At 40.8% G+C, this 26,703-nt stretch overlaps 1 protein-coding gene, 1 long non-coding RNA gene and 1 pseudogene across 17 annotated transcripts in view; 1 reads left to right on the plus strand and 2 right to left on the minus strand.

The window, feature by feature from the left end:
* The window catches only part of LOC148912443 (uncharacterized), a 141,054-nt gene that overhangs the window by 105,994 nt on the left and 8,357 nt on the right, over positions 1 to 26,703 (plus strand). For 2 of the 15 annotated variants that reach the window (XM_089027237.1, XM_089027239.1), the window contains exons 1-4: positions 963 to 3,205; positions 12,377 to 12,502; positions 12,691 to 12,826; positions 25,352 to 25,538. In XM_089027237.1, coding sequence (XP_088883363.1) covers positions 963 to 1,880 — 918 coding nt within the window. In that variant the 3' untranslated portion in view covers positions 1,881 to 3,205; positions 12,377 to 12,502; positions 12,691 to 12,826; positions 25,352 to 25,538. Of the gene's footprint in view, positions 1 to 962; positions 3,206 to 12,290; positions 12,503 to 12,690; positions 12,827 to 13,599; positions 13,754 to 13,832; positions 15,575 to 16,316; positions 16,403 to 21,398; positions 21,694 to 25,351; positions 25,539 to 26,703 lie in introns of those variants that run through there. The other 13 variants (XR_016119253.1, XR_016119254.1, XM_089027236.1 and 10 more) reach the window with 12 other exon arrangements.
* On the minus strand, positions 15,212 to 16,343 carry LOC148912450 (uncharacterized). The gene is made up of 2 exons (XR_016119260.1): positions 16,021 to 16,343; positions 15,212 to 15,606 (listed from the first exon to the last, which is right to left on the minus strand). It is a non-coding gene; the product is annotated as an uncharacterized LOC148912450 (long non-coding RNA).
* On the minus strand, positions 16,860 to 19,260 carry LOC116298167 (uncharacterized; annotated as a pseudogene). The gene is made up of 3 exons (XR_016119299.1): positions 19,226 to 19,260; positions 18,544 to 18,684; positions 16,860 to 18,425 (listed from the first exon to the last, which is right to left on the minus strand). The product of XR_016119299.1 is annotated as an uncharacterized LOC116298167 (transcript).

The following is a 26,703-nucleotide window of genomic DNA, read 5'->3' on the forward strand; positions in this document are numbered from 1 at the left end:
GGCCTCCACTTCCTTTTGGGCTGCCTCCCTTTCCTCTTCGGGACGAGTCTGGTCCGCAACTACTTCTCGCTGCCGCTCTATTTGCCCCTCCAGGTCTTCAATAGCCTGGCTCATTTGCCGGATTTGCTCTTCCTTGGTGTTAATTTCGGCAACCAACTGCCGCCGTTCCTCCAAAGAGCCGACTATGGTGGTTTGCAAGTCCTTGGCTTCTTCCTTGCTCATGTCCAGGTCTTGCAGGGCGAGCTCGAAGGCCTTTTGGGCTTGGTCTCTTTCGCGTAGGGCATTTTCTTTTTGTTCTCTCATTTCTCTCATTCTTTGGTTTTTATCGTTGATTTCTCTTTTTTGAGCATCAAGGAGCAGTCGGTTCTGTCTCATGTAATCTGCTTCCCTTTCCGCCAGTGTTTCTTGCAGCTCCTCGACGCGTTTTTCTAATGCAACCCTCTCATTCAGGGTTGCCAACCTTTCTAACGCACTTCGGGTAGCTAGTTGAAAGCCTTTTAATCTTGAGACGTCACCCCTAACGTCACCATTCTCATCAAAGAGGGGTTGCGGTTTCGTCCAGCGGTTTTTGTCGGGAAATCTCAGGTCTTGGACGCTTATGAGGACTTTGTTTCCGCGTTCTGTGAGCCTTACGTCGTCAGCCTCAAAGCGGGAATAGCGCTGCGTTAGCTCTTGCGCTGCCCACTCTACGGTTTCCCGCGCGGTTGCTTCCTGCTCGTCTATGTTTCGAAGTTCCAAGTACTCAGGGACGGGGCTGCCGCGGTTCTTTGATTGCCACATGCGATTCAAGGAGGTCTTGAAGCTTTTCCACCTACTGCCGTACTTATTTTCTAAGGCCATGTCGTAGATTAGGGGGTCGGACTCCGCGCCTTTAGTCCATGCGTCGTATTCTTCGTCGTTAATGTCAACTTGGCCTTCTTCGGTAAGGGGGTCAAAATCCGTTCCTTCTACTTCCATTATATATGATAAGCTCAAAGTTAAACCCCAACGTATTACCTAAGCAGGTTGGCGGACTAAAGGCAGAACGCACCTTTCACCGGGTAACATTCACACCTTCTAGCGCAAAGCCGGGGGAGACGCTGTACGTAGGCGTACCCCGCCTAACGGATAACCTAGTATTGGTTCCTGGCACCTTGGCGTTAAGGTTCGACCTAGCGGTGCAGTCAAGCCCCACAGACGAAAGGATTATCGTTAACAACGTGGGTCGCAACATCGTTTCTAAGATGCGCGTAAAGTTCGCCGGGGAATCCTTGCTGGACTTAAATAGGTACGATCTGTATACCACGTACAAAGACTTATGGTTAACAGCATTTGACCGCGCGCAAAGGATAGAACAAGGAATTGGTAGTGTCATTCTACGTAAGGTCCGCACACCTACGAAAACGCAACCTACTGACGGCAGCGGAGAAACCGCAGTGGCAGACGCAAAGCGAATAAAGACCGCCTATGGCAGCAAGTATGTCATACCACTGGACTTTGAAGTGATTACAAATCACGGTGTGTATTACCCGAGACAGTTATCCGAGCTACAGTTTGAAGTAACTTTAGCAGATGCTAATAACATGATTGGTGCGCTAAGCACTGCACTTACCACAACAACCCCATACTCTATTACCAACTTAGAGCTGCAGTACGAAACCGTGTACAGTGAAGAGTTGGCCCGTAGCGCCGGTATGGAATACAGCTCCGGAAAGGCATTCCTTTACGACCACCTAGTAATGTACAAGACGTTCAGCTTCTTGGATAAGACGGATGAGGTTATTAACCAAAGCATCAACCTCCCCCGAAGAAGTCTCACGGGGCTGATGTTGGTGTTTTCCGAACCCCTGCGACCCCGGCAAGCGCGACTCCGAGGCCTTTCACAACCCCAACATTACTAACGTGGGGGTAAGTGTCAACGGAGTACCCAACAAGGTTTACTCCCAGGGAATGAAGCCCGCAGACGTGTACAGAGAGGCCATGTGCAAGTTTGGCGACCAAATTAGCCCTGAGGAATTCTTTAAGGATAAATATGCGTTATGGATCGATATGCGCACCACCAACGACGAAAGCATGCACGGTCAGGGTTTACGTCTAGTAAATACGCAGGATGGCATAACATTGGAGATCAAGCGCACAAAGAATGCCTCCGCGGGCAACAGCGACAAGATAAGCTGCTACGTTTTCGTGGTGTCTGACGCGCAGTTAAGCGTGGAAATGTATCAGCTAAAGAGCGTTGCCTATTAAAATATTCCTTACGTATAATATGCTTCGCGTATTTCAAAACAACGAAACCAAACTGCAATGCATAGTGCAACGCAACGAACTGTACTTCAGGGGAAAGGAGGTGGCAGCTGCGTTGGAATATTCCAATGCTAGAGATGCTTTAATTACTCACGTTTCGGATAAGTACAAGAAAAGGCTGTCTGAGTTAAAAGGGGTCGTGAATCACGACACTTGTACTATACACCCACATTCCGTGTTCATTTCCGAACCTGGGTTGTATCAGCTGATATTTAGCTCAAAGCTACCAAAGGCAGAAGCATTTCAGGATTGGGTCTTTGAGGAAGTCCTACCCGCGCTGCGTAAGGACGGTCGATATGCAATAGAAAAGCGGTTTGACGGTCCAAACAAGTTGGTATTTAAGATCGAAGATGAGTTTGACCTGCATAAAAAGGTGGTTGACTACATTCGCAGATTCTACCCCCAAATGCTCGTGACCCCTGGTCTAGGTGAACTGCAGGATTCGGACGGCAAACGTATAAAGTGCTGGCAGAAGGGCTACCAACGCGGTCAGCCCGACCTTCTTATCTTGAATGCACACGTGCGATATAACGGCTTCTGCGTAGAGCTGAAGACTCCAAAAGGCAATGGGGTATTATCTGAGGATCAACGCCGCCTGTTGCACGAATACGAAAGAAATGGTTATAAAGTAATGATCAGCAACGATTACGACGACATCTGCAGAGCCATCACGGAGTATGCACAAGGAATGCGTCTACCATGTAGGTGGTGCTGTAAGCGCTTTAAAAACGCGGACACTTTAAAGACGCATTTAAAGATATTCCATAGGTATAATGGTGAGGCAAATACATTGGCGAGATCTAATAGAAGGTATTGCGTATGAAATAAAAAATTATGTCGTCTTCGAGGATATCAACCGCCTGCGGCTGGTCCTCAAGCACGACGACGTGGAGTATTCCCTGTGGGCGCCTGATAGGGTCAGGTACGTCATACAGGGCGAGGAATTCACCCATTTACGCTCGCATGGTAAGCAGAACGGGCGGTGGGAGTTTGACATCGAAAGGAGGGTTGCCCCGTCTCCTCTTTGTGGTTAGGCGCGCCTAAAGTAGGTGTAGTCATGCCTTCGCTCTTTGGCGGCGAGGATGACTCCCTTTTTTTAACGATGCAGTCGGCAGGGGGTTCGCACGTGATACAGTCCATATATTGAAAGACTAGGAAGGCAGCATATGTGTCCTCTCGGCTCTGCAGGATCGTTTCAAAAGGGTCCTTATTCTTATTTATTTTTATTTACCTAGTTAACTAAGAATAAATAAAAATAAGATCAGGGTTTGAAACTCTTTGCGCAAACCCTGATCTGACTTCCTTACTAACGGGCGATCTTATCTTTTAAGTTACGGCCGCTCCAACTTTGAAACGTATTTAAGTACTTCTTAAAGGTGACCGGATCAGACCGCGGATACAAGCACTGCCAAATATGCTGGTCACTTCTTTGACACCCGCAGTGCTCGCAATCCGCCTCCCAATATTCCCTATCTTCCCAGCGCACACCTTCGACGCGATCGAACATCGCAAAGCGCTGATCTATCTCCTTTTTACGTTGCGTTAACCGCCGCTTGGTGTCGCACGGACAACATCGGGCCGCGATGTCGCCGTGCTCGTAGCAAACCACGCCCTCTAGGTCGTAATTGCCGCGGCACCGAAAACGATGCCACTCTTCATCTTTGTCCTCCTCGCAGCGCTCACACACATTCTTTAAGCAGACGCGGTTATCAACGTGGTAATCCAACATTTGTACGCTGCTAAACAGATGATTACACTCCTTACAACGCCTTTCACGCGCCTTACGACAAACCTTCTTTTTAACGTGATATTCCAACGCTTGTCTGGAGCTGAACTCCTTGCTGCAATGTTTGCACCCCATTATGACTAAGTGTTTAATAAGCCTTATAAGGGATACTTAATAAAGTCCTTGACGCCATCCTTAAACCAGCCGCCCAGGGTGATCAACGCCGCCAGCCTCTTTTCGGCCTTCATGTTCTCGATCTCGGCCTGGAGCTCCTGCACGCGTTTCTCTAGCGCCTCGATCGTCGCATTCTTCGTCCTTACGAATTCCACCTCCTTTTGCACTGCTTCCATATATTATTTCGTCGATAAGTTCTTCCTTCGTGAGATCCTCTAAGAGCCTTATTTGCATATTCAGCCAATGTATTCCATCGAACAGCTCTTTCCTTGTAAGGCCCCCAAGGAGCTTTGATTGCAGCCTACGTATTTCACTGATCCGTTCTTCCATATATACAATGCGATATGCCTTTCAATGCGCCCCCGGCCGCGGAAAGGCCCAATTCGACAACCTGTCGTACCTCCTTAAAGCGCTTCCACGGGCTCCGTGTATGTCAGGGAACAAGTTTCCTTCGAAAGAAGGGATATAAATGAACCCGAATCACATGCCTTGTAACGCTCTGATAGTAGGACCCACCGGCTGCGGAAAGACCCAATTCGTCGTGGAGCAGCTATTTGGACCCTTTAGATACCGCTTCGACTACATAGTGCTGCTTTGCCCCACCTACGTGAATAACCGCACCTGGACGGGCATCGGAGTGAAAGATGACGACTTCTTCGTAGATATCTTAGACCCCAACGAGTTATCCAGCCACCTTAAGTTCTGGCACAAACAATTCCCTAAAGATACACAAACCCTCCTCGTACTGGACGACATTGCCTGCGGGGATGACGTAAAAAGGCGCACCTCCGAATTAGTGAAGCTCGCTTTCAGCGGTAGACACAATATCAGCGTTTGGTTGCTCTCGCAGCAGCTTACCAGCGTCTCTAAGCCCTTCAGGGAAAACATAGGATCGCTTGTCGTCTTCTACACGCCCAGTAAGTCTGACCTGGAAACCATCTTAAGCGACTACGGCGGTGAGATATCCAAGGAACAGTTACACGAATACATGCGACACCTAAAAACGCGCCAACATTCCAAGATGATCTTCTCTTTGAGGTTTCCGTACACGGTTGGAATCTATGATTCCTAATGTATATGGATATTGTGCAGCTCTTAGATGAAGTCCCCACACAGTTAGACGAAAGTAACCTTAAGGAACAACTTAACATCCTTGTGTCTTCGGGGAAGTGCAAAGAAATGATAGGCAAGGAACTTACCCATGAGCAGGTTAATAAGTTGTCAGAAGAGGAAGTTAAGAAGTTCCATAAGAGGTACGAGGCCGCCCTTGCAAGTAAGACCACGGACGCCGTAGCAGACTCCGCTATCCGACTTGCGACTAAATTGCTTGGACTTGCGCTGCCCATAGACGACGTGGAGCAACTCCAGAAGGACATAAGAGATGACTATGTCATATCCCAAGAACTTAAGATAACCTGCAGGTGGTTGTCTTTGAAGTGCGGTAAGTTAATGGCAGTCGCCTCCGCGGCACTTCACGTAGCTCAGCATGTCGACTTGAAGGAACTTACGGCCTCTTGGAAGGACTTCAAGAAGGACAGAGAAGTCGAAAAGGTCTTCCAGGCAGCACTTGCTGAGGTACCTGATCAAGTCGCCTCAAGTACTTAGTCAAGTCATTCGCGGGAATTGCCCAGGTCGCCTCAAGTACTTAGTCAAGTCGTCCTTAAGTACTTACTTGAGTCATTCTCAAGTACTTATCAAGTCATCCTTAAGTACTTGGTCAGGTTACCTTAAGTTACTTATCAAGTCCTTCAAGTCCTTAGATATAAATGAGTGAATCGAAGGTAGAGCAGCCCCAAGAGGAGCAGAAGATTACCAAGGCTAAATCTCCAGGCAGAGTTGCCGCGGGGAAGAAGCTCGCGGAGATGAATAAAAAGAACAAAGCAAAGAAAGAGGAAAAGGTGGAAGAGAAAGAGGAATCCTTTATTAATCCTGGGTACGTCATCGGCGCGTTAGGAGTCATCATAGCAGCAGGTAGCCTTTACTTACAATGGAAGGCAGCAAAGCCAAAGGTAGAACCCGTGCATGTGACGCAGGAGCCTAGAAGCAAAATACCCGTGATGGAATAACCTTCTCGCTTTGTAATATAATGTCAACCGCGTTATTGAAAACTGTTGAAGAGGCAGCTATTATTACTTCCATCGTTGCGGGTATTGGTTGGGTAGGTAAGAAAGTGCTCAAAGAAGACTTTACTGAAGACCCAAGCAAGAGCTTCGCTAACTTTGCCAAGTTGACCGCTGCCGTGGGTGGGGCTATCATGGCAAAGAACTACCTACAGAAGGAAAAGTACATTCCTAATGTATAAATGGCTACCTTGCTTGCAGGCGGAGTCATTGCAGCTTTAGCATTCACAGGGGCTAATTATGGTGGTCAATATTTGGATAGATTAGTTAGAGGTGATCGCAGCGGAGATTTGGCCGCCGAGAGGAAAAGGCATGATTTGGCGCTGGAAAAGTATCAGCGAGACGTGGCAGCTTGGAATGAAAAAAGACAAGCTTACAGGGATTGGTTGGATAAGAACTACCAAGACAAGATGCAGGCAGACAAGAACTTCGAAAATACAGACTACGCCTTTAAACTTTATGCACAGGCGCACCCCGCGGCATTAACGGGGTTAAAAAGGCCTCAGTTCAAGAATTACTACCAGCCTTCTAAGAAACAAAAAGATAGCGAGCTGGTCTTCGTAGGAGTTGCAGGGCTGGCGGGAGGCGTAGCTTTGGCGTATCTAATCTAAGCTGCCTCTAGTGACGCGAAGCATGAGCGTCTAATATATATGATCGTCTTTTTGGAAAGCGATAAAAAAAACTTTACCACTTATTTGAATCCCCCCATCAAAGCCCATAAGGTTAGGCTGGTTAGTTGTTCTTTGTACAATTCTTGGTATAATTTAGTCAATGCCTTGGTCACCGTACTTAAGGCGCCTGGCAAATATCAAGGTGAAATGCTACCCGATGGACATTACACGCCAATCACCCTTGCTAAGGAGCTCGCCAAGCGCGGTTATACTCTCATCACGGGATTGCCGCACGAAATGACCCTCAAACATAATATGCCAAACTATTCAGTAACTTTTGGAAAGTCTGACCCATTAGGATCTTTATTATGTGCCTCGGGCAAGACAATTACCGACACAGCCATACCTGTGAAATGGAAAGTCGCATCCTCTTACGAAGTCTATTGCGACTTGGTCCATAGTTACAACAATGGAGAAAAGTCTTCTCTTATGTCCAAGTTTCTGCCCAAAGGTAATCCATTTGACCCAGTAGAATACACTCCCATTTCTTTAAGCTATGACTTGTCTAATTTGGTAGAAAGCATAAACATCACCATTAAAGTGGACGGAAAGATGGTGGATTTCAACGGACGCAAGATCAATCTTGTTTTGGAATTCATATAATGGGCCGAACTGAGGACAAACTCAAGAGGATTTACTACGGACCTGAAGGCTATTGGAGAGGAGCGTCAGCTATCAAGAAACTCGCGACCGCGGCCAGGGTATCAGAAGAAACGGCTAAGAACTGGTTGAAAAAACAAACCCTCTGGCAGGTTTATCTTCCCGTGCCCAAGTACATTCCCAGGCCCAGCTTCACCGTAAATACCCCTAATGAAGTTCAACAGGCGGATTTGCTTTTCTTACCACACGACAAGGTGAGAAGAAAGACCTATAGATACGCTTTGACCGTAGTTGATATCGCAAGCAGATACAAGGACGCCGAACCCATAACCAGCAAGGATTCTGGGGAAGTCGCAGAAGCCCTAGGTAGGATTTATAAGCGCGTCTTAAAATGGCCTAAGCTGCTGCAAGTGGATGCGGGGACAGAGTTCATGGGCGTGGTTACTAAGACCCTGAAAGACCACAGCACTAAGATTAGGAGAGCCGAAGCTGAGTACCACAGGGGTCAGAGCATCGTCGAAAGATTTAATAAGACCCTGGCCGAGCGTCTCTTTGGGTACCAGTATTGGAAAGAGCTGGAAGATCCGTCCAAACGCAACAGGGAATGGACTCAGAGGCTCCCCCAGGTCGTCGCGGCTTTGAACAACGAGGCGGCCAGGGCTACGGGAACGAAACCCAGGGATGCCATAAAAAAGAAACACGTGGAACACAAGTCCTACGTCAGAAGTTCGAGGGCGGTCTTCCCCCAGGAAAAGAAATTAGGTGATGTCACGGTTCGATATCTCTATGAGCCGGGTGAATTAGAAGGAGGATCCAAAAGAGCTACGGATCCTAATTGGTCTTTGGAAACTTACCAGATCCGAAGTGCGCTAGCTAAGAAGGGTCAGCCCATCTTGTATTATCTTCATGATGGTCCCACTCGTGGGTTCGTCAAAGAAGAACTGCTTATCGTGTGATGTCCGAATGCTATCGTAAGGATACCATCATCACACATCCACCTCTTACCGTCAAATGCAGACAGTGACACCTTCTCCTGTGTAACGTTGTGTATTTGATGTCCGTAGCTACGCAGGCTGTTCATTTTATGTCGCTGTTCCTTACGCGTACGCAGGACCTTTAAGTAGGAATCGTGGGTTATGTCCTTCTTAACCACGTATTTTTTTACGCCTTTAGCTTTCTTTTCTACACCGTCCAGCTTTAGCACGCTGTACATCTTGGGTTTCAGGCCCACGTATTCCACGATGGGTTTTCCTTTCATCTCATCCTTCATTTTCCCGATTACTTTCTCGTTTTTAGGGGAGTAAAGAAAGTGGTCGCGTGGGTAATCGCTGGTGTCGTATTCATCGATGTCGGGAACACAGTCTTCGTAAATGTCTTCCGTCTGCACCTCTAGTATCAAGGAATCGGTGTCGGTGTATAAAAGGCGGCACTTATCACCGTATTTCGGTTTTAGCTTGTCGTAGTAAAACTCATACATGAGCAGCTTTGATAGGTCTAACACTGTAAACCCCGTGTATACGGGTTTATTCAGGAATAGATTCGCTTTCTTCATGTGAATCACGTAGAAGTTTAACATTTCTACGTATCTAACGAATCCAGGCTGTGACACGTATGCTTCTGCTTCCTCTCTGGTGCTGGCTATCTTTATGCTTACGCGCTTGCGGATGTTCTCCATCGTCTTACCAAATACGCTATTGTTCATTAGTTTAAACAGGTTCTTTTCGAAGTCATTCTTTGCCTGCGTACGCTTTTGTGTGTTAAAGTCAATGTAGGAGCGCATCCATGGTTCCTGCGTGAACTTCAAAACGCGGTGGATCTTCTTCACGCGTAAGCCGTGGCGCACATAGAACTGCAGGTTGCGGTAATGCACCACGTACTTTCGCTTGTCCATCAGGTTCATCGTTAGCTTCCTGTAGGGCTTGTAGCCAGGGCACATTTCCCTCTGCAGCGGACTCAGCTGCTTAAATGGTATTTCTATTGCTTCTGGTGCTAATGGGAACTCATCGTGCGCGTCGTGCAAGTGCTCTGGGTATTCCAAATCAACCTCCAGCACGTAACCTTTGTCGTCTTCTTTACCTACGTTTAGGTAAAACTCTATGGGCTTTATGTTGTCCCATTCGAAGTCGCGTACAGGTAAGTACTGCGACATTGCCCAACCGTAGAGGTTGTTTGCGTCTAAGTAGAAGATGTATGTGGTTGGCTTCTCCGGGTCGTACTCCACCGTGGGATTGTTCGCTTTTCCGTATCGTCTGCTGGGTCCGCAAACACCGCCGCGGATACCGTCTTCCATAAAGCGGTACATGTCGTATTCCGTTAGGAGATCCAGTTGCGCGTTTGTCTTCTTTAGCAGCGCACTCCAACTAAGCCCAGGAGCCGTGTAGAAGTTCGCTGGATCCAACCCGTAGTATTCCATTGCCATCTTTCGAAAGCTTTGGAAAACATCTGCGAGCAGCACTACGTCTGAACATAGGTAGATGTCGTGGTATTCTCCCATATTCTCACAGGAGTACTTTTCCCACACATCTAACGCATGCTGGTACTCCTCGTCCTTTATACCAGACTCGTTTAGGGTGCTGTAGAATCTGTCTTTGGGTGGTAGGGGTTCTTCAAAGCGATCCCAGGAGTCCATGTATTCGTATGGGTACACTCCTTTCCTTTCCGCGCCGTATTGGCTGGAAATGGGGAACTCCGTGTTGTATTTAACCAAGTTTGCTAAGGAGTCCGCCATAAACTGCTGCGAATCTAAGAACTTTAGCTTGCCCACAGTTACGGACATGTACCTTTCTTTGTTGTTGGGTATGCACTTTACTTCGGAGCCGTCTGTTCCTTGTAAAAGTAAGTGACTGTCGTAACCCCTTAAATTGTGAAAGAATACGGGTATTTCCATTTCTGGATCTACTTTGAAGTTTATATTACATTTCCAATGAGCCGCTCCTCTGTATTTACCCGTGATGTGGCAGTGATCTCTAACCTTATCCACATAGAAATCCTCAACGAATGCTTTATGACAATGAATGCAGTGGGTGGAAGGCTTGTTGGGCTTTTCTCCCTTCCTTGCATACCTGCCACATTTGAAATGAGCTTCTCCTAGATACTTTCCATCTTCGTCCCACGCTTTCTTGGCTCGTCTTCCAAACTGGAGAAGCGTATGTTGGCAAATGTGGCATTTCTTTGCCTTGGTAAAAGCCTCCTGGTTCTCTTTGGTAAATACCATCTTCTTTGGACGTCTTAATTGTTCTCTTATCTCTTCCTCCTCTTCTCGCAATGCTTTTAGAAACTCATTAGCTGCGTTCTTACCTCGGTAAATCACAGGAGGGTCGGCCTTACCATCTGATCTGACTACTATGTAACCAAAGGAGCAGATCTCGTGTAATCCCACCTTATTCGTGGCACCACTTTTCTGCTCTTCCTTAGTTATCAACGCTTCAAAGTCTGCATATATCACGTAAGGCACCTGCATCTGCTTTTGATGGTCTGAGTAGGATAGGTTCTTATCTGTGGGCATCTGGATCCGTTGCGCCACTTCTTCGACTCCGCGACATATTTCGTCGTGATCCTTTAGAGCTTTAACGCTGGTAAAAGATAACAAACAACAGTCGCAGAAGTATTTCTTGCCTTTGTGTTTGGTGTGTCTGTAAAATAGTCTGCTAACATGTTTGACCCACGAATAATGTCCGCCGTGGTAGAAGAGATGTATTGGTTCTCCTTTACTCTTTGACAGCACTAGTGGCACTATCGTTTGGTCTCTGACTCCGTAAACGTTAATGGCTAGGTCATTTTCCTGCTCGAATATCGGTATGTCTATCAACTGCATTGGGAACTCTACGCCATCCCACTCCAAATCATCTGTTGGGTACTTGCTTGGTCTACATGGATCCTTATCTACTGGATACAGTGCGGATGGTATTGCCCACATAAAGCAGCGGTTGTCGTCATTTTTTACGTCGACTATGGCTTTCTTCCTTTCTACCCACACCGGCAGGGGCACGTAACTTCCTCCTCGTATTGGCACGTACCTTGCCATGCTAACCTCCATACCTTCTACCTCCTCCACTGTCCAACCTGATCCTTCTTTCGTGTAGTTAGACAGCGACTCCATTATTGCTTCTAAGGCTTCGCTGAGTGACCTATCCAGATTCGTGGACTCTAATATAACCAGTGACTTTGATCGCAGCATTGCTGTTGTCGTTACCTCATCTTTTGACAAACTTACTTCTACCATTATACTCGCTTTCAGGGCTCCTAATTCTTCTATACCTTTTCGAAGCGTTCTCTTGACCTTCCTTTCTGACTGACGCCAAAACTGTCTAACGTCAATCTCACCGTTACCGGGTATTGACACCGTTTCGAAATTGCTTTGGGATTCCATCTATATAATAGGAAATATCTTATACCTAATTCCAGACCCTTTTCAGATCGTCGTAGTCATACTCACAATCCTGACAATGCCAAAACAATTTAACCTTAGTCTCAAACTTCTTACCACATCCACAATTATAGCTGCTCATACATTTCGTCTTCATCTTCAAATGCTTCTTCAAGTCCACTTCTTTCTTAAAAGTTCTCTTACGATCTTCGCACTCCATATATAGACTAACATATTTAACTACATAAACACGGGATGCGGGTAATCGCGGTACGAATCGAAGAATTCACTTTAGACGGGTAATCCTCCGGTGGTCGTTGCGCTGGAACCCCCATCCCCTATACTACTAGGTTGATGTATGGTTGTTGGAAGTTTTGAATTCTGAAGAAGAGATTTGTATCTTCAAATTAATGAAACTAGTTGGTTTGACATGCAGAACATTACAGTAGAAGAACCGATTGTGCGGGAAAGAACAGTGCAAACAGATACAGTTACCCCATCTCCTGGATCTCTCTTATCAGATGCAGAAAAGGAATTCATGCTTGCTGAGGAGAATAACAATGTAAAGAGAAGTTCAAAAATTTATTTCAGAATTTAATGGAATTGACCTCAACTGTATGAATGCATTAGGTCAAACACCTTTGCATATTGCAATTAACTGCGGAAGATTGCTGACACTGAATATGACTTCAGAGAAAATTACTTTAAACTGTCTGAACAGTACAAAAACTTTGCTATTTCTCTTCGCAGGAACATGAATGAAATACAAGAGTTTATGCATGTTCCAGGGACAAAAAACATGAAATACGTCAAAGTGAGAGGCTACCATAGCCAAGCTAAACGACTGAGAGTTCTTAACTTTGCAATTAAGACCAACAATAGAAAGGTAAGAGGTATAATTTGCATTCCATTCTTTAAGTGCATTTAGTATAAATACACAGGTGATCGTTGAAAATCTCGCATGTTGATTGGTCAAGAAACTCAGATTATCACACGATAATCACCTCCAGCGATAATGCAAAATGGCGGTTACCAGGAAAATGTGTCTTTTGTCTTCCTTTTCCCCCCTTTTTGAAAGAATCACCTGTGTATTTATACTGAAATAATAGAGGACTTGCACTAAGAGGTCACATGATCAAATCCGCCATTGTGGCTGGCGTTTTACAGGATTTTAAGTATGCGACGAATGTAAACAAAGATGGCGGACTCGGCTAGTTTTTTTGGCGATAAAAGGTAATTTAGCGTGCTAAATAACAACAAAAACCCCATTTTCTTGCAATAAATATACTCTTAGTGAATATATAAAGTAGATTTGTGCTATTAACACACCATGAAGAGAAAAAATGGGATTTTTTTTTCCAATACGATGTGAAGACCTACAAAGTATTTTATCTTGTTTCACTGGTTTCACGACTTCAAAAACAGTGACTTCTTGTCAAAATATTTCAAGTATTTTTCAACTTCATTGTTGAAAAATGCCTTTTTCTTGCAAGAAATGTATTTTTAGTAGATCTCTTAAATATATTTCTTCTATTAATAAGCCAGGAAGAGGAATAATATGGTTTTTTGTTTGCGATACAATTCAAATACCTCTACAAACACATATTTTTAGAGAACATAAGCAACCCTTCTCATTTATTTGTCATTTTTTTGGTTTAGACCCATATAATCAGATATGAGCAAATTCAGTTGTTGTGTGCCGGAATGTAAGAGCAACAGCAGGAAAAACAATGGATTGACATTTCACCTTTTTCCTGCTGATCTGGATTTGCGACTACAATGGGTTGTAAAGATCCGTAAGGGTGATTTCAAGGTGAAATTTTAAACGCGATAAAAATGAGTTTTTCGTGTAAAAAGAATTATTTGTTTAAATATTAATGTGTTCTTTGCAGGTTACTGCAATTAAACACAAGAGTTTGTTTGGAGCATTTTATGAGAGAAGATTATAAAAGGCAGGGATAGACAACTTAGGCAGAAAATCTTTGAAGTGGAAGTTGGCTGTTCCATCACAGTTTGCTTGGAATAAAAAAAAAGAAAGAAGGAAACTTGTTAGGACAAAAATTGAAAATCAGTTGTAAGTTGTTAAATAAAGAAGCAATAAAAAAACAATATCCTGTGCTTTACAAATGAATAGGGTTTATTAATATTTAATATTTCACATTTTGTAGTGGTTCATCAGCTAGAAACAGATTATCTGTAGTCCTATAAAGCAGAAATGAAAAAATGAAGACAGTATAGAAAACCAATTGAGAGCAGCACAGGCAGAAATAGAGGTTTTAAAGGCACAGCTGTCAGAGGATATGAAAATTTACAAGTTTGGTGTAGAGAGATTAGGAACAGATGATGAAGCAATAATATTTTACACTGGCTTTCCTACTACTTTGCATTTTACAACAGTTTTTGATTTTGTACAGCCTAGTGCTGAGAATATGACATACTGTTATTCTAGTGGTATGCCTTTCAGTCGTTTTGGGAGTAGAAAGATGGTTCTGATTGATGAATTTTTTATGTTTCTAGTCCGTGTAAGGGTAGGTTTGCTACAACAGGACCTAGCCTACAGATTCAATATACATGAATCAACTGTGAGTAGAAAAGTTGTTACATGGGCTAACTACTTATATTTTTTTCTTGGCTCACAACCTACCTTGATGTTGTTCAGCAGCATAGTCCACCAGGGTTTAGGGCATTATATCCAAATACAAAAGTAATAATTAACTGTACTGAGATAAAAGTTCAGGTACCATCATCCCTGTTACTAAAAAGCCAAACTTATAGTAGTTATAAAAGCTGTAACACTTTAAAGAGGCTTATAGGCATAACACCACATGGTGCAGTTTGCTTTGTTTCATCTTTATACACTGGGTCTATCTCAGATAGGGAAATAACTAAGCGTTCTGGTATTTTAGACCTTTTAGGAACCAATGAATATGTCATGGCAGACAAGGGCTTCAATATAGGTGACTTATTACAGTGTAAGAGTGTAGGGTTGATTGTCCCACCATATCTTTGTAGTAATAATCAGTTTTCTCCAGAGGAGGTCAAGGAAACCAAGGCCATTGCCAGCCTTCGCACACACGTGGAGAGGGCAATCTCTAGAATCAAAGCTTTCCATATATTTGGCTCAGCAATCCCTTTAAGTTTATTAGGTACTATCATTCAGATATGGACAGTAGTTTGCCACTTAACAAATTTTCAAGGCCCTCTGATTAAAAGAAGCAATCCAAGTGCATGATTGTGTGACAGAGTCAAAAGACACTATTTTGGACAGTAATTATTTAGTCATAAATCTATATTTTTAATTAGGAATGCCTCGTGTACACATAGGAATGTAATTCTTTAGTTAACTGTTTGCGTGGAAAATGCGTAAGCAAGAAATAATTTCCGTACGTAATTACATTACAGTGAGTCATGCCTAGGTTTGGCGCTTGTTTACGTAAGTTCGTGTTTGGGACATCCTGTTTGCGCCTAGGGCGTGCAACATTGCGTAGGATGTGTAAGGTCTTAAGAATGCAGGTTTTCCCATAAAAGTAGGCCCAAACTAAGCTTAAATCAGTGTAGTAAAAGTTCTTGAAGACGTTGCGTTGTCTACGGATATTTTCACATATCAAGACAAGGAATTCTCTACGATGTAAAGGTATGAATCTTTGAAGCCTTTTACACTTATACCTAGGATAGATTTAGGACAAATCTATGTTAATATCGTTAACTAGCCGTTATATTTTATAGCTTAGATTATTTATATATTTGTTAAGCATTCGTTTCATGTTGTTGTAATGCTAGTCGCATTAGCGCGTAATTTAGTACAAAGTTATTCACGCAGTAGTAATTTAGTAATCACGCTGAGTGTATCTTGTCTTTTAAACTCTTTAAAACGTTTACTATAGGATCGCTACCGCCTTACTCGCTTGTTTAACCTTTTTACTACGATAAATAGCCTTAACTGCGGGATAAAAGACCTTTTCTTTCCAACCTTTAATTTGTTCGCTACTTAAACTCTACACTCAAGGTCATTGTCGCGACCGCGTGTTCAGTAAACCGTGTAATTCTTAGTTTGTCATAAACAAAGGTTAAAATACTTACCTAAAGCCATAGTTAACCTCTAGTCAATTTTTCCTATTGCTTTTTTCCATTGGTTTAGTTCATTTTAAACGGTTTACCGACTTGTACATTAAACTTTGCAACCTAGTAATTTTCACTCGCGTATTGTAAACACTGCTAATCAGTATGCAATATTCAAATTACCTGTGACGTAATTTACGTATTTCCGTTTCTATTTATATCTAGCAAAACTGTATTTTATTCATTAATTTTTAGCTATTTAGATAAGCTACAAATTTATTTTATCTCATTGTAAATATTTTTCTTGTTTTCATTAGAGATATCCTGTAATCTCGTTCCCGTTTTTTTTTTCATGTATTGTAAAGTTGTGTGAATTTTTCAATAAATTCTTTTGTCAAAACCACTTGCAATCTGATTCATAGCTGAGCGCCTTGCCGCCGGTTACAATTGAAATAAACTAGCTTATCATGATCTTAGCATTTACATTCATTGTGTGCAAGCTACATGCATTTGGATTACATGCGAGGGTTATTTATCTCACAAGAAGTAATTGAAATAAAAATTGTCAACTTTGTCCTTAGATTCCTGAAAGAAAACAGGATCATATCTTATTCTTTGACAAAAGAACTTTTCATTATTTATATAGCTAAAAAAATCACACCAATCAATTCCAGTAATGCCTAGTTGGCATTGTACTTGATAATAATATTTGTGCTTCTTGTCTAAAGCTAAAATATTAGTTTGGGGATCATTCTTAAAGTGCTACTATGACGAAAATCGCTCAAACTTGGATTCAGCTGAAACTTCCTAAGAATACTCTTTAAAGGTCCAATAATCACTGTATGAAGTGTTTTCTCGATATTCAGGACGAAAGTATGATATTTTTACGATAATTTTTTGGAGTCTGTGATGTCATACACTCAACATCGAACATCGCTCCATACATTTCTTTGTAGTTTATGATCAAAATATCAGTAGTAAAGGGAGAAAGAAATACCCAAACACCCCAAAATATAAATTATAGTCACAAGTAATGTGAAATAAGCACATTAGCCACCCTTTGGGCTTAATAGGAATAAAATTAATTAAGGATTTATATACAAAGAAATATATGTAGCAATGTTTGATGTTGAGTGTATGACGTCACAGACTCCAAAAAATATCATACTTTCGTCCTGAATATCGAGAAAACACTTCATACAGTGATTATTGGACCTTTAAAGAGTATTCTTAGGAAGTTTCAGCTTTATCCAAGTTTGAGTGATTTTCGTCATAGTAGCACTTTAAGATAACACACATTGTCAAAACTAACTTCACCCTCCTTTACAACTTTAACTTCCAACAACCCATAAGGACATTCTCCATTTTCATCCTCTTCAATGTCAAAAACCTTTCTGTATGGTGTACAACCAAGCCAAGGGCACTCAGGATTAATGACCAAACCACAGGGAAATAAATAAACTTTGTCATGCTTGAACTTTGTAGCATATATCCCAGCTGCAGTTGCCTCCATTTCTATTCCCCTCTTCATTGCTGCTGTTTGAACATATCTTGATGGCATTAGTTGTTTTTTCAAAGTTTCAAAATTGGCAATTCTTTTTGCAACCCTTCCATAATTACTTGCTGTAATCCTCTTCGTTCTTAGTGAATGCCATAGAGCATTTTCACTTTGGTCTCTTGTTTTGTTTTCTATCATGTGTGCAATTTCTTTAGTGATGTATAAAGATTCGAGCTTAGCATTCTTCATATAATCAAGACAAACTGATATGTTATTAGAAAATCTAGTTGGAGTAGGATGAAGTGAAAGTAAATTAGGTAAGTCAGGATATTCTGTATTGCCATAGTTGTTAATCACATATGTAGATATGTCAGTTCCTGTTGATAAGATAGTACAGATCCTTTGGCGCTACTCTGCCATATTTTGTTTGGACTACTGGTAGCTCCAGCACGTAGAACTTCAGTGAGCAAAGAAAAAAGTAATGGTTGAGGTTTGAGGGCTTGTAGTTTTTCCATTTCATTTAGGCCTGTCAACAAAAGATAGTGGGGAGATGGAGAGTAGATAGAACTTTGAATAAATTTTTGATAGTTTGCTCCATGTTGAGGCTTTTTTACCAATACATCATCATCAGTACGCTGGGGTTGGATTGTTTTACCCCTTGGGATATGCCATGGCTGAGATAACATTGTACTGGTAAGTTCATCTGGGAGACTTTTCAGTCCTAGCTGTTTGCAATGTGCTAGTAGAAATAGCAAGCCTATGACATGTTGACAGAAGCCACCCAGGCCAGCCACACATGAGCATTTGGCTGATACATTTGTTGTAATAAGATTGATTTTTGCTTCAAGAGCATGAGGTGTTTCACTTTTCTTCATTGATCGATGGCATAATGCAGCAATGATTGCATCTTGTTCATTAACATATTTAACTGGGGGAAGAAGGAGAAAAGTGAAAAAATATATAACATGCAGAAGTAATTTTTTCCCCTCGCAAAGTATTGATCAATTTATACATATCTCATACAAACACAATAATATAAAACTTACTCTTTATGTCATGAAGGTATCCTGGGCTCCGCAAAAAATTTATATGCCTTTCGCGTGTTTTCACATGAGCTTGATTTTTTTGCATACATTTCTACTTGTGCAAAGTTCAACATAGGAAGTTTCCCGAGATCAACAGTATCCCTGAAAGGATAAGAACGAAATGAAATCTATATGAAGTACACAGCATTAAAAACTACCTTGACTATGAATATTGAGGTATTGATAACCGGAATGAATAAAATATCAAGAAAGAATTGAAAAGTACTTGACTATTTTCGATAAAAAGTCGGTGTTTTGAGGTAATGAGATTGAAACACTTTGTAGAGGTCTTTGAATCGTATCGCAAACAAAAAACCATATTATTCCTCTTCCTGGCGTACTAATAGAAGAAATATATTTAAGAGATCTACTAAAAATATATTTCTTGCAAGAAAAAGGCATTTTTCAACAATGAAGTTGAAAAATACTTGAAATATTTCGACAAGAAGTCGCTGTTTTGAAGTCGTGAAACCATTGAAACAAGATAAAATACTTTGTAAGTCTTCACATCGTATTGGAAAAAATATCCCATTTTTTTCTCTTCATGGTGTGTTAATAGCACAAATCTACTTTATGTATTCACTAAGAGTATATTTATTGCAAGAAAATGGGGTTTTTGTCATTATTTAGTACGCTAAATTACCTTTTATCGCCAAAAAAACTAGCCGAGTCCGCCATCTTTGTTTACATTCGTCGCATACTTAAAATCCTGTAAAATGCCAGCCACAATGGGGGATTTGATCACGTGACAACTTAGTGCAAGTCGTCTATTATTCACCTCAGGCTCAGTGAATATCGGGAAAAATAACCTCAACTTCGTTTTGGTTATTATTCCCCGACATTCTCTTTGCCTTCGGCAAATAATTGTTAAATTGGAGTGCACGCACTAAAACCGTGAACATTAAATAGTACTAATTAGTACTATTTCATACATTATATAGTACACTCAACAAAATTACTCGACTCTGATTGGTCGGGAGGAGTACAATTATAGCGTTAATTATACTCCGTAGGAGTACCGAATTAAGTCGCTATGGCGTGTGTATTAACATAGTTAGTATTAACTACAGATGTTAATGTATAAATTTAGGCACTGCCTAAAGCTTAAGGATGCTCATTCCAGTTTCCAAAACTCACAACCACCTGAACTAAATTCGCTGTATCTCCCGTTGCAGAAGGACTGCAATCATTATTTTTTCCAGAGACATAGTTAATAAATGAAAATTTATTTTCATATAAGTTTTAACAAGATCCGGTTTTTTATTGACCTTATTTTGATATGCTGCCCTTTTTAGTTGTCGCATAATTTCTCAAAATCTGAACGTTACCTACATAAACCAAATATTGTATCTTATAAACCAAATATGTGGGCATAATATATGAGTCCAAAAAAATTATATGAAGCCGATTTTGAGAAAAACGAAGTATTTATTTGACCTTATAAAAGTTATAAATCCTCGTTTGTTATAAAAACATATTTTAGTAAACGTTGTTACCAAGATAAAACTCATAACGTTTTATACAGAAATAAAAAAGAAATCCCGTTCTATATTTTGTATGAAATTTACCTTGGATGTCTTCCATTCAAATCCAAATTTTGGACATTTTCAAATTTTTTCTGGACGATATTTTTTCTCTATAGATAAGTTGAACACCGTAAATATGTAAGCAAAGAAGTAGTGTAGTGGTTAACACATCGGACTAGAATACCGAAGACGTGGGTTCGAATCCTGCCAAGGGCATCTGATATTTTTCTCTTATTCTCTCTACTTCATTATATACACACCGAACGCACAATTTATTACTACTATACTATGTCTATTCTTTGCGTGGTTGGTCCTTGTAGTGTAGTGGTTAACACATCGAACTAGAATACCGAAGACGTGGGTTCGAATCCTGCCAAGGGCATTTGATATTTTTCTCTTATTCTCTCTACTTCATTATATACACACCGAACGCATAATTTATTACTTCTATACTATGTCTATTCTTTGCGTACATATTTACGGTGTTCAACTTATCTATAGAGAAAAAATATCACACTTGTCTGCCATGCCACAGGTTTCTGATTCAAGTGAATATACCTCAGTGTGTGTCTCCTCGACTGATTCCTTGACAACTATTTGTTCAGAAGCCAGGATGGACTCTTCGATGACCTGTTGCAGGTCTGACCTACCGATATGTTGTTTTGAGACTTTAGAAGCAGTCTTTTTTTCTTTTCTTGGTCGGGAGATCAATACGGACTGCCGGAAGCTTTCTTTTTGGAGGGAGAGGCTTCATGCCAGGAATATTTTTGGAAGGTTCTGCCCCTGTAAAGAATACTTCGTTTAACACGCTATCAATATCTGAGCAGAAATTTTAGAAAGAAATGATTTCCAAAATTATATGCCTACTGTTTGTGAGTATTAGAAAGACTGTCAGAACAAAATTTGAAGCTCCATAATGTAAGCTTACAGATCATCCTTCGAGCTAAATTTCACTTATTGTACCTGCTTTCAATCTGACTTTTCCTCCATAAGATTTGGTCATATCGCTTTCTTGGAAATGATTTTCACAAATCACGGTGGGAACCGTGAAGAAGCGTAAGCTCGATCTTGATCCGTCAGCATTATACTCGTAATTATAACAATTTAAGGCTGCACATTGCCTTCCACGACTTCTTGGCTTCATTGAAGGACTATATATTTTCTTTTCTGTAGATTCCGGTGGTTTTTACAGAGGGTTCTAGCGCTTTCGCACTAATTGGGGACACTTTTCGCTCACTACATTTAATATTCTATGCACACAACGCTCAACTCACATGTTGATTTTTACAGAGAGATGGAAATCGGAGAACCTGGAGAAAACCCTCTTAGGATAGGAGAGAACAACACATCAAACAAACTCAATTCACATGTGGCGACCGTAGGGCTCGAACCAGAGACCCGACCCGTTTGACCCACAGCGGTGAAAGACAACGCGTTAGCCGCGAACGCCACCTATGCTACCCATGACAGAGAGACATATTAAAACATAGTATGCAAAACTGTGGCACAAAGTGCAAGCTTTCAATAATTTATAGAAATAAAACAAAAACATCGTTCATTGACAAAGTAGCTGTTGATACACTTCATTGATACACTTTATATTGTAAATTTTTAAAAACTTTAATGACAAAAATGACACAAGAGACTCTGGAATTGCACAAAATATTTGGTTAGAAATTGGCTTCTGATTGGATGACTCGAGTGTTCGAGTGTTCGTCACAGTGGCTATTCGTATGGTAAGGGTACCTGACTTGCAATTTCTATTCATACGGATATTTAAATATTTTGATATTGCTTTAAATATGACAAAAATCGGAAAGCATCCCAGCCATTTCGTGACTGAGTGGTTAGGTTTAGTAGTGGGGTTGGGATAGGTATTGTAAGTAAGAGTTAGTTACCGAGAACGGAGGTAATAAGCCATATACATCCCGAGGGCCGCAGGCCCGAGGGATGTATATGGCTTATTGCCGACATTCGAGGTAACTAACTATTTTAGTTATCAATTAAGAAGGTTTTCTATAATATTCTGATGTTAGACTTTTAAGATAATGAAAATAAAAAGAATTTTAAAAAATATTCGTGGTTCAGTTGGAAGTTTAGAATGTATACAAAAGGGGTAAACATTTTCCGCTTTGTTTTTATATTTCCCTTGTTGTCTATAGAGCATGAACAATGTGAGTTGATTATAAAGGGATTTACTAATGCCCTCTAGTCCCTACAGAGGTAATGTGGCACATAGTTTTAAAGTTCTGGAAATCTATGATGCTAATTAAACAAAAGTGCAGATGATAATAGAAAACCATAGATTTTAGGGTTTCGTAATCACATGTGGCTGTATGGCAATGGAGTTGGAACGAACCGGGCATAGAGATGAAAGAAGCCTTCAAAAATACCAAAGGCCAAGTGTAAGTGTCAAGACAGCGATTTCCAAGTGCTTTGACAGTGGAGGTAACATCTACGGCAAAAAGACCTAATGAAGATCTCGATAATGGCGGCCAGGAAAACAAGAAGAAATGTAGTGAAAAGGATGAGCAAAACCCAGTTTGTAAGAATTATTATTTTAAAAACTGTGTTGTAAACTTTAACACATAAACTATGAGCACTAGCAACGATTTGATAATGTAATGTTTAGAAAACATATCTCTATAGTTTTTTTGAATGTAAACATTAATTAGATTAGTTCTGTAGAATAGTATTATTCCCCAGATAGTTTACTCGTCAGGCAGCAGGGAAGAGCGGGGCTGATATGAATTAATCTGATTGGCTCATTATAAATTCAAGGTCAATATATAGTTATAAACCGGGTTTATAACTATATATTGACCTTCGATTCATAATGAGCCAATCAGATTAATTCATATCAGCCCCGCTCTTCCCTGCTGCATTTCAATTCCCTCCCCGGGCTTTAAGTTTGTCCATTGTTTATGAGGGTTGTAATAAAAATAAAGCCTTATGAATAACAAAGAAAACCGTGTCAATTGATAACTAATAACATTTAGTGCCAAGGGTGCCGGTTTCGAATCTGGCCTGCAAATTTTTTTTTCTAAGTGAGGAGAACCAAAATCCTCCAAACGTCTCACACTATTTAAATATCCATGCAAATAGAAATTGCAAGTCAGACTTTGGTTACTGTTCAAATAGCCACTGACTTTATATTAGCCTCAACTATTGCTCCAGAACCTTAAAAGCTTACTACATTTTGAGATTTGATTTTACCAACACGTTGATTTTACCAATTTTCATCTGTTTTCATTAGGGGAAAAAACCCAGTAATCAAGAATGACAAAATATGTGAAAAATAAAGTTTACACTCAGTTCAACTATATATGAATAAGAAACTGATTTATTGATGAAAAATACAAAAAATATTTCTTTGTCAGTTTCCCTTTGTAAATGTTTTTGAATTGCCCAATTTCTTTATGTCTTCACATCAAAACAATCTATTGTTAAACGCAAAGGATCATGGTCGTCGCAGGAGGTCAAATCAACGCAGATTCACCGAAAATTGTTCTAAAACCCGTATCAATCCATGAAGAGAAGTAGAATAGCCAGCAAACGCTCAGAATATTTTTAGTACACATAGTCAGGTTGCTAAGTGCAAAATTTTGGTCAGATCTATACACAGCGGACAAAAGCACCAAAATTTGCATAAATGTAGATTAGAATATGGTAAGCAATATTAGGACCGGTGCCCATTTCAATCTCTTCAGGATTCCATATTAATTGGACTTTAATTTTCTGAAAAAAGTCAGTTATGGGCCTCCTGTGGTCAATATCTTAAAAATGTGGTTTTTGGCCGATATCCTTTTCAAAATTCATATTTTTGATTCCAAATAGCTAGTACTGTTTGCTATTATCATTTCCATTAATAAATATATTTCAAACATCGAAATAATGGCGAGTTTTCAAATAAATACTTATCAAGCTGGTACCCAGTCCTCAACTCGGTCATCCAAGATAATAGACAAAAAAATACCCATTTTCTTCTAAACGTACGGCGATTTTTACATATTTCCCCATTTTCGATACTTTTAAGCTTTCATACCTATAGTTTATGCAATTGAATACTATCTTGTATGACGTATCTCCGATTCAAGGGAATCTCAAACAGATATTCCTATCTTACACAAACGCCAAATTTCTTTCATTAATGTGTGTTACTCCCATTGCATTGACACTTGCAAAGAGGAGTGCAATCTAGGCCAGCCTTCACACATTTACATCTTGTACACTGCTACTTACATGCACACTTTAGTAAATAGCCAGCCAAATTGATCAGGAGAAGGAATATCCTGGTTGCTTATGTCACTCGTCCAGATACCTGCATGGAGGATAACTTACTGAAGCTCTCTTAATATACTGCAATAGTGCATTCTAGAGACAAAAACGTTGGCATTAACAACGGTTATATTTCTAATTATATTATTTTAAATTGTCTTACCTGGGTAGTAGTAATATTGCCAATTGCTCTGTTGTGTCTAAAAAATAGATCCATTCTCACATTGATGGAGCTCAAGGGGCTTGACTTATCATACATGACGACAGTCATTCTTTCAAGCTCATAGAAGTGGATTGAATCTGAGGTCAGCTGCTGAAATAGATGTATAGCAAGGAACTCCAAAGTTGGTGTCACATTGTCGTTACAAAGTACCCAAGTGCGGGTACCCAAGCCTGACAGGCAGACCGTTTGCCTTCCATAGAATGAAGACGTAGTGTCGCAGCCGGTAATAGCGTGGAAAACAGGGAGGGAGCGCGACTTCTGTTCACCAAGGGAAGCACAAATCCTGTTAATGCTAAGAACTTGAAGTTTCTTCCCATTCCAAAGGCTACCCAGATATCCACGTCTGAATTGACGGATTTCATGTCATGGAACTTCCCAACAAGAATCACCACGACATCTGTATCCACAGTTCTGACAAGAGTGGTGACGTTATCTTCAGTGTTCAATGAATAACGCATTTCTACGCTATTACCGGCTGCGACACTACATCTGCATTCTGTGGAAAAGGCAAACGGTCTGCCTGGCAGGCTTGGGTACCCGGGGGAGGCACTTCCATAAGCTTGAAAGAATGACTGTCGTCATGTACGATAAGTGGAGCCCCTTCAGCTCCATCAATGATTTGAGAATGGATCTGTTTTTTAGACACAACAGAGCAATAGGCAATACTCCTACTACTCAGGTAAGACAGTTTAAAATAATATAACTTAGAAATATAACCGATGTAATGCCTTTTTGTCTCTAGAATGCACCATTGCAGCATATTAAGAGAGTTATCCTCCAGGAAGGTATCTGGACGAGTGATATAATCAACCAGGATATTCCTTCTCCTTATCAATTTGGCTGGTACAAGATTGACGACGTGTGGACGCCTGTTTAAATGACCATTGCAGAGGTGTCAACGGCTTGCCAGGAATTACTAAAGTGTGCATGTAAGTAGCAGTGTACCAGATGTAAATGTGTGAAGGCTGGCCTAGACTGCACTCCTCTTTGCAAGTGTCAATGCAATGGGAGTAACACATAAATTATAGAAGTTTGGCGTTTGTATAAGATAGGAATATCTGTTTGAGATTCCCTTGAATCGAAGATACGTCATACAAGATAGTATTCAATTGCATAAACTAAAAAAAGAAAGCTCGTGCGTATGCTCCCATTAAATACTGATTATCTCGAAAACGAGCTCGGGACACCCTATTTTTCTTTCCAGATTTAGAATCAGCATTAAATTTCAATTCGGAAAATCGAAGTTTTAAAATTAGCTTAAATCAATTTCCAAAAGTAGGCAGTCACCTTAAACTGTTTCGCTACGAGCAAATTTTGTTGAATTTTCTATTTGATTTGGCGATTCTATCCCCCACATAAACAAGCAATGACGTCATAGTGAAATAGGGCAATAAGCCTTTTCATAGTTTAAGAATCGATTCCACTGCGCATGCGATTTTATCCCGAATTTCTCACCTTCCTTTGTTTAATTAAGAACGAAAGAAGATTTAGACAATAAGATGGATCTGCTATAATTGTAATTTAAGGAAATGACTATCGCCAAACTGATATAGACTTATATAAGCATTAATAATCATAAGAGCTTTAAATTACAGTATTACTTTATAATTGTTGTATATAAAGTAATCTTAAACTCTCATTAGCTTTATACCAAGAGAATATTAAGTAAGAGAGCACATCTCCCATACATGGGTCTGTAACCATGAAAGTTTCTTGAAAATCTATTTTTAGTTGCGCGCGCAAGCCTGAGCTATTTTTAAAATGCGATCCCTTATTGCTGCTCAGAGTTGTAGTGACTTCGATGCGAGCGAAAAATGTTTAGTTCCCGACGAGAAGAATGCCTTCAAAATTAGTAAAATGATTAAAGTATCATGTGTTCTTCATGGACGAACTAAACATTAACTTAACAAGTGATGTAAAAGAACATCGAAAAAGATCAAATCAGGATGGTTTTCAGTCACATACGAATAAGCGCCAAAAACAGCGAAGACGCCGTGGGCAAGGAAACCGCAATAAAAAATACGATGAAAATAGCGAAAAACCTACAGTGAATACAGCTAAAAAAGCATTTACCGTAGTGTTTTCTATAGTTAA

This window comes from Actinia tenebrosa, unplaced genomic scaffold, assembly GCF_029948245.1.
Source record: "Actinia tenebrosa isolate PJP-AT-01 unplaced genomic scaffold, QUT_ActTen_1.0 PGA_scaffold11__36_contigs__length_13525064, whole genome shotgun sequence".
Lineage (NCBI taxonomy): Eukaryota > Metazoa > Cnidaria > Anthozoa > Actiniaria > Actiniidae > Actinia > Actinia tenebrosa.